The sequence below is a fragment of the Anopheles moucheti genome, unplaced genomic scaffold (genome assembly GCF_943734755.1).
Source record: "Anopheles moucheti unplaced genomic scaffold, idAnoMoucSN_F20_07 U1, whole genome shotgun sequence".
In the NCBI taxonomy this organism is placed as follows: domain Eukaryota; kingdom Metazoa; phylum Arthropoda; class Insecta; order Diptera; family Culicidae; genus Anopheles; species Anopheles moucheti.
Window position 1 is genome coordinate 468,820 of NW_026453624.1, and position 8,667 is coordinate 477,486.

At 42.9% G+C, this 8,667-nt stretch overlaps 1 protein-coding gene across 1 annotated transcript; it reads right to left on the reverse strand.

Annotated features, from left to right (window-relative positions):
- Positions 1-1,643: 1,643 nt before the first annotated feature.
- On the reverse strand, positions 1,644-6,687 carry LOC128309248 (uncharacterized; the record flags this gene model as incomplete). Its single annotated transcript, XM_053045621.1, has 2 exons — positions 6,194-6,687; positions 1,644-1,866 (listed from the first exon to the last, which is right to left on the reverse strand). Coding segments are annotated over exons 1-2 (717 nt in total), but the record flags the coding sequence as incomplete, so codon positions are not given.
- Positions 6,688-8,667: the final 1,980 nt, after the last annotated feature.

The window sequence follows — 8,667 nt, forward strand, 5'->3', positions numbered from 1 at the left end:
TAGCCAGTTGCTGATTTTGTTGACGCGTTTGTGAACTTATCACATTATTCGCATCATCGGCAGCCAACATGATAGCTAACTCTTCTTCGGGCTTCAGCCAATTGGCAAAATCTTCCACTGTTCTTAACTTGGTCCTGCCCTCCTTATGTTTCTGAGCAAGGATGTGTTTATACCATTTTTCTTTCAAATTTGCTGGTATCTTATTGGCCAAGTCCTTTAAGAGACGTTGGTCGTTTAAGTATTCGGGTTGACCGATAGCATTCATGTTGATTATGATGTTGTTTAGTGCGTGCATGAATGTGATAAACGATTTAGGTTTCTGCATGGACGGGTTTTCCACCGCCAGTGTTCCCAGCACAGCAGGGCGATAAACCCGTGTCGAGCTCTCGGACTGGAGTATCAAACTCCGACCGAGGGTGAGAGTAGGTAGTAACTATGCTAGCCACGCCGCAGCCAACCGAAATAAAAAGGCTTTTCGTTTCCGGTTGTGAGAAGCTTGTTTATTTCCGGTCTACCTCCCCGTAGCCGTCTTTTGTTGTTGTGTTCTGCTAGCGATACATATGCTAGCGACTCGTAATGTAGATTTTGGCCTCTTCGCCTACCACCCTACTCCTAACCACCCTGCTTTTAATACTTAATCACAATCCTAGCCTATCAATTTTAACTATTTCCTATAATTTTTATCATCTCATCGCCGTTTCTATGATACATTGAAGTTTGCTAAAGTTTCGTTACATTTTTCAATTTTATTGCGCCAATTCCTTGCCAATTCCTTACTCCTAAATCTTAGCCTGCGCAGCAAGCGAGATAAGGAGTGACGCTTAACTTCCGTCCCTCTCGCTTCCCATTAGGAAGCTAGCGAGAGCGTTAAGCATGTTTCGAGGAAGTTGGCGCCACGCATTTATCCATTCTTCCGTTCTCTAATCACGCAGATTTGCTCCCTCTCACTTGCCGCTTCACTAAGAAGCGGCGCGAGAGAGCGATAATCCTGATCTCCTGTTTTATCCTATAATCCCTGAACCCTCTTGCGTAGGCTTATAGCTCCGCTACGTACTCTCTTATTACCGAGAGATAAGCTACGCTCTCTCCTAAGGACACAGTGAACAGCGGGTTATTGAAAGGACATATTTCCCGTCAGCGACATCCTCTCTCCCGTAATTCCTCGTAGAGGTGTTACAAAAAAATAGCTAACGGAATTATGTCCTACTCTTCCTTTCCTGGTGCGCGAACTTCCAGCTGTGCGACCTTTACCGCAGGTCTTTTCATAAACAATCTACCTACTCTTATCGTTACGGAATGCACCTGATCGTCCTTGCCTTCTTGCGCCTGCGTAATTACTCCCTTTAACCACCTTCCGCGTGTCTGCTCGTCCGGGAATGCTACAATATCACCAACTCGTAGTTTTTTTACTGGCTGTAACCATTTTTCACGTTTTACTAATCGAGGCAGATATTCTTTTATCCACCTAGACCAGTATTTTTCGAGCAACCCATTGGGCTTTCTTCCAATCTGTTTTTAATGCTTCGGCTTCCGATACCTCATTCTGGGTTGGTTCCGCTTCTCCTGAACATCCAATTAGGAAATGATTGGGTGTAGGAGGCTCATCGTCCTCGTGATACCATTTTTTTAAATATATCATCTTGTGCCAGCTTTCTTTCCAAACTTTGTAATCGTCTCAAAGCTTGGCCATAGCTTTCGGGCAAATTTATGTCTTCCGTCTTCCGCAGTTGCCCTATCTCGTAGCCCTTTTCCCTTTTTCTAAAGGTTTCCTTCATGATCTGCAGCGCTCTTTCTTCGTCCTTGGACTTTGGTAGGGCGCAGTCTAATTTGACACCAAATTCTTCCGTTGATAAGTAATCTTTCATACTTTTTGCCATGGTTTTTTCTTCTCTCTGCTTCTTATTAGCTTCCTCTTCTGCCCTTTTCTTCTTGACCTTTGCTTCAGCCCTTATCTTTTCTCCAGCTTCTTCTGCCTCTTCTTGCATTTTCTTAGCTTCTTCTTCCTTTTGCCTTTTCTTACCTTCCTTAGTTCCTCCTTTTTCTTCTTCTTCTTGCCTTTTATTAACTTCTTCTTCGCCTTGCTTTTTATTAACTCCTTCTTCCTCTTCCTTTTGCTTTTTATCAACTTCTTCTTCTTCGTCCTTTCTTAACTTCCTTCTTTTCTTAACTTCTTGCCCTTTCTTAGCTTCTTCTTCTTCTTCTTGATTTCTCTTAACTTCTTCCTTATCTCCTTCTTGTTTTTAATAAACTTCTTCTTCTTCTTCTTGGTTTCTGTTAACTTCTTCCCTTTCTCCAGCTACTTTCTCATCTTTCTGTTTCCCCTTTCTCTCTTCCTTTTCTTCTTCTTGCTTTATATTAACTTCTTCTTCTTCTCGTCCTTTCTTAACTTCTTCTTCTTCTTCTTGATTTCTCTTAACTTCTTCCTTTTCTACAGCTACTTTCTCACCTTCTTCTTCTTCATTTTCTTCAGCTACTTTATCGTCTTCCTGTTTCCCTTTTATCTCTTCATCTGTCTTCTTTTGCTTAGCTTCTACCTCTGCCTGCTTCTTCTTCGATTCTATTATAGAAAATAATTTAGCTCGCTTAGTATGCGAACCTTTTGCCCCTAATAACACCCATCCCAAGTGGGTTTGAATAGCTATAGGTCCGCCTGAGCGGCCAGCCCTTGTTCTTAATGCACACATTAAGTGTGCATGCGGTAATCCGATTATTATCTTCGGAGTACCATCACGATCATTCGGCAAGTCAATGCCTCTCAAATATTGGTACCTTCTTTTCAGTTCAATCGCGTTGACTGTTTGTTTTGGCAATACCATGGACTCAACGGTTCTAAGACCATCAAGGTTTATGAATTTGCCAGCCTGATTTTTTATCGAAATGGAAACGGTTTGACTATCAGGCTCATCCTGAATTGAGCCGTTAGTCCACGCTAGAGAAAATGGTCGGGGGGATCCTTTCACTTGTAACTCCTCCTTCAGATCCCGATGTATCAGGCTCACGGATGATCCAGTATCCATGAAGGCGAACGTATGAACTTCCTGCTCGTTATGCCGAAGCGTTACTGGTATTATTTGAAAAAACAAATCAGGTAGATCGGAACCATGATGCGTGTTGACGTTCTCAACCTGTCTTAGCCCGGTAGGATTTGCTCTATGTAATAAGTTATGATGCCTTCCTCTGCATCCGTATTGCCGACACTGAGGAGGCAGGAGGCAGTTTTGTGCAACGTGATTAGTTTGGTTGCAACAGTTAGTGCATATACCCATACGCCTAACTGTTTCCCACCTTCCTTCAATCGGCATGCTTTTAAATTGATAGCATTCTGGCGTTCTGTGGTTTTGACCACAAAGTAAACAAATAGCACCTCTTCTAGGTTGCGAATATAGATTCGAATTAAATTGTGGGCGTGGTTGAGGTCTAAAATTACGGTTAGCCAGTTGCTGATTTTGTTGACGCATTTATGAACTTATCACATTATTCGCATCATCGGCAGCCAACATGATAGCTAACTCTTCTTCGGGCTTCAGCCAATTGGCAAAATCTTCCACTGTTCTTAACTTGGTCCTGCCCTCCCTATGTTTCTGAGCAAGGATGTGTTTATACCATTTTTCTTTCAAGTTTGCTGGTATCTTATTGGCCAAGTCCTTTAAGAGACGTTGGTCGTTTAAGTATTCGGGTTGACCGATAGCATTCATGTTGATTATGATGTTGTTTAGTGCGTGCATGAATGTGATAAACGATTTAGGTTTCTGCATGGACGGGTTTTCCACCGCCAGTGTTCCCAGCACAGCAGGGCGATAAACCCGTGTCGAGCTCTCGGACTGGAGTATCAAACTCCGACCGAGGGTGAGAGTAGGTAGTTACTATGCTAGCCACGCCGCAGCCAACCGAAATAAAAAGGCTTTTCGTTTCCGGTTGTGAGAAGCTTGTTTATTTCCGGTCTACCTCCCCGTAGCCGTCTTTTGTTGTTGTGTTCTGCTAGCGATACATATGCTAGCGTCTCGTAATGTAGATTTTGGCCTCTTCGCCTACCACCCTACTCCTAACCACCCTGCTTTTAATACTTAATCACAATCCTAGCCTATCAATTTTAACTATTTCCTATAATTTTTATCATCTCATCGCCGTTTCTATGATACATTGAAGTTTGCTAAAGTTTCGTTACATTTTTCAATTTTATTGCGCCAATTCCTTGCCAATTCCTTACTCCTAAATCTTAGCCTGCGCAGCAAGCGAGATAAGGAGTGACGCTTAACTTCCGTCCCTCTCGCTTCCCATTAGGAAGCTAGCGAGAGCGTTAAGCATGTTACGAGGAAGTTGGCGCCACGCATTTATCCATTCTTTCGTTCTCTAATCACGCAGATTTGCTCCCTCTCACTTGCCGCTTCACTAAGAAGCGGCGCGAGAGAGCGATAATCCTGATCTCCTGTTTTATCCTATAATCCCTGAACCCTCTTGCGTAGGCTTATAGCTCCGCTACGCACTCTCTTATTACCGAGAGATAAGCTACGCTCTCTCCTAAGGACACAGTGAACAGCGGGTTATTGAAAGGACATATTTCCCGTCAGCGACATCCTCTCTCCCGTAATTCCTCGTAGAGGTGTTGCAAAAAAATAGCTGACGGAATTATGTCCTACTCTTCCTTTGCTGGTGCGCGAACTTCCAGCTGTGCGACCTTCACCGCAGGTCTTTTAATAAACAATCTTCCTACTCTTATCGTTACGGAACGCACCTGATCGTCCTTGCCTTCTTGCGCCTGCGTAATTACTCCCTTTAACCACCTTCCGCGTGTCTGCTCGTCCGGGAATGCTACAATATCACCAACTCGTAGTTTTTTAACTGGCTGTAACCATTTTTCGCGCGTTACTAATCGAGGCAGATATTCTTTTATCCACCAAGACCAGTATTTTTGAGCAACCCATTGGGCTTTCTTCCAATCTGTTTTTAATGCTTCGGCTTCCGATACCTCATTCTGGGTTGGTTCCGCTTCTCCTGAACATCCAATTAGGAAATGATTGGGTGTAGGAGGCTCATCGTCCTCGTGATACCATTTTTTTTAAATATATCATCTTGTGCCAGCTTTCTTTCCAAACTTTGTATTCGTCTCAAAGCTTGGCCATAGCTTTCGGGCACATTTATGTCTTCCGTCTTCCGCAGTAGCCCTATCTCGTAGCCCTTTTCCCTTTTTCTAAAGGTTTCCTTCATGATCTGCAGCGCTCTTTCTTCGTCCTTGGACTTTGGTAGGGCGCAGTCTAATTTGAAACCAAATTCTTCCGTTGATAAGTAATCTTTCATATTTTTTGCCATGGTTTTTTCTTCTCTCTGCTTCTTATTAGCTTCCTCTTCTGCCCTTTTCTTCTTGACCTTTGCTTCAGCCCTTATCTTTTCTCCAGCTTCTTCTTCCTCTTCTTGCATTTTCTTAGCTTCTTCTTCCTTTTGCCTTTTCTTACCTTCCTTAGTTTCTCCTTTTTCTTCTTCTTCTTGCCTTTTATTAACTTCTTCTTCGCCTAGCTTTTTATTAACTCCTTCTTCCTCTTCCTTTTGCTTTTTATCAACTTCTTCTTCTTCTTCCTTTCTTAACTTCCTTCTTTTCTTAACTTCTTGCCCTTTCTTAGCTTTTTCTTCTTCTTGATTTCTCTTAACTTCTTCCTTATCTCCTTCTTGTTTTTTATTAACTTCTTCTCATTCTTCTTCTTCTTCTTGGTTTCTGTTAACTTCTTCCCTTTCTCCAGCTACTTTCTCATCTTTCTGTTTCCCCTTTCTCTCTTCCTTTTCTTCTTCTTGCTTTATATTAACTTCTTCTTCTTCTCGTCCTTTCTCAACTTCTTCTTCTTCTTTTTGATTTCTCTTAACTTCTTCTTATTCTCCAGCTACTTTCTTACCTTCTTCTTCTTCTTCATTTTCTTCAGCTACTTTCTCCTCTTTCTGTTTCCCCTTTCTCTCTTCCCTTTCTTCTTGCCTTTTATTAACTTCTTCTTCTCGTCCTTTCTTAACTCCTTCTTCTTCTTCTTCTTCTTCTTGATTTCTCTTAACTTCTTCCTTTTCTCCAGCTACTTTCTCATCTTCTTCTTCTTCTTGATTTCTCTTAACTTCTTCCTTTTCTTCAGCTACTTTCTTACCTTCTTCTTCATTTTCTTCAGCTCCTTTCTCCTCTTCCTGTTTCCCTTTTATCTCTTCATCTGTCTTCTTTTGCTTAGCCTCTACCTCTGCCTGCTTCTTCTTCGATTCTATTAAAGAAAATAATTTAGCTCGCTTAGTATGCGAACCTTTTGCCCCTAATAACACCCATCCCAAGTGGGTTTGAATAGCTATAGGTCCGCCTGAGCGGCCAGCCCTTGTTCTTAATGCGCACATTAGGTGCGCATGCGGTAATCCGATTATTATCTTCGGAGTACCATCACGATAATTCGGCAAGTCAATGCCTCTCAAATATTGGTACCTTCTTTTCAGTTCAATCGCGTTGACTGTTTGTTTTGGCAGTACCATGGACTCAACGGTTCTAAGACCATCAAGGTTTATAAATTTGCCAGCCTGATTTTTTATCGAAATGGAAACGTTTTGGCTATCAGGCTCATCCTGAATTGAGCCGTTAGTCCACGCTAGAGAAAATGGTCGGGGGGATCCTTTCACTTGTAACTCCTCCTTCAGATCCCGATGTATCAGGCTCACGGATGATCCAGTATCCATGGAGGCGAACGTATGAACTTCCTGCTCGTTATGCCGAAGCGTTACTGGTATTATTTGAAAAAAACAAATCAGGTAGATCGGAACCATGATGCGTGTTGACGTTCTCAACCTGTCTTAGCCCGGTAGGATTTGCTCTATGTAATAAGTTATGATGCCTTCCTCTGCATCCGTATTGCCGACACTGAGGAGGCAGGAGGCAGTTTTGTGCTACGTGATTAGTTTGGTTGCAACAGTTAGTGCATATACCCATACGCCTAACTGTTTCCCACCTTCCTTCAATCCGCATGCTTTTAAATTGATAGCATTCTGGCGTTCTGTGGTTTTGACCACAAAGTAAACAAATAGCACCTCTTCTAGGTTGCGAATATAGATTCGAATTAAATTGTGGGCGTGGTTGAGGTCTAAAATTACGGTTAGCCAGTTGCTGATTTTGTTGACGCGTTTGTGAACTTATCACATTATTCGCATCATCGGCAGCCAACATGATAGCTAACTCTTCTTCGGGCTTCAGCCAATTGGCAAAATCTTCCACTGTTCTTAACTTGGTCCTGCCCTCCTTATGTTTCTGAGCAAGTATGTGTTTATACCATTTCTCTTTCAAATTTGCTGGTATCTTATTGGCCAAGTCCTTTAGGAGACGTTGGTCGTTTAAGTATTCGGGTTGACCGATAGCATTCATGTTGATTATGATGTTGTTTAGTGCGTGCATGAATGTGATAAACGATTTAGGTTTCTGCATGGACGGGTTTTCCACCGCCAGTGTTCCCAGCACAGCAGGGCGATAAACCCGTGTCGAGCTCTCGGACTGGAGTATCAAACTCCGACCGAGGGTGAGAGTAGGTAGTAACTATGCTAGCCACGCCGCAGCCAACCGAAATAAAAAGGCTTTTCGTTTCCGGTTGTGAGAAGCTTGTTTATTTCCGGTCTACCTCCCCGTAGCCGTCTTTTGTTGTTGTGTTCTGCTAGCGATACATATGCTAGCGACTCGTAATGTAGATTTTGGCCTCTTCGCCTACCACCCTACTCCTAACCACCCTGCTTTTAATACTTAATCACAATCCTAGCCTATCAATTTTAACTATTTCCTATAATTTTTATCATCTCATCGCCGTTTCTATGATACATTGAAGTTTGCTAAATTTTCGTTACATTTTTCAATTTTATTGCGCCAATTCCTTGCCAATTCCTTACTCCTAAATCTTAGCCTGCGCAGCAAGCGAGATAAGGAGTGACGCTTAACTTCCGTCCCTCTCGCTTCCCATAAGGAAGCTAGCGAGAGCGTTAAGCATGTTACGAGGAAGTTGGCGCCACGCATTTATCCATTCTTCCGTACTCTAATCACGCAGATTTGCTCCCTCTCACTTGCCGCTTCACTAAGAAGCGGCGCGAGAGAGCGATAATCCTGATCTCCTGTTTTATCCGATAATCCCTGAACCCTCTTGCGTAGGCTTATAGCTCCGCTACGTACTCTCTTATTACCGAGAGATAAGCTACGCTCTCTCCTAAGGACACAGTGAACAGCGGGTTATTGAAAGGACATATTTCCCGTCAGCGACATCCTCTCTCCCGTAATTCCTCGTAGAGGTGTTACAAAAAAATAGCTGACGGAATTATGTCCTTCCTTTTCCTTTCCTGGTGCGCGAACTTCCAGCTGTGCGACCTTTACCGCAGGTCTTTTAATAAACAATCTTCCTACTCTTATCGTTACGGAACGCACCTGATCGTCCTTGCCTTCTTGCGCCTGCGTAATTACTCCCTTTAACCACCTTCCGCGTGTCTGCTCGTCCGGGAATGCTACAATATCACCAACTCGTAGTTTTTTAACTGGCTGTAACCATTTTTCGCGTTTTACTAATCGAGGCAGATATTCTTTTATCCACCAAGACCAGTATTTTTGAGCAACCCATTGGGCTTTCTTCCAATCTGTTTTTAATGCTTCGGCTTCCGATACCTCATTCTGGGTTGGTTCCGCTTCTCCTG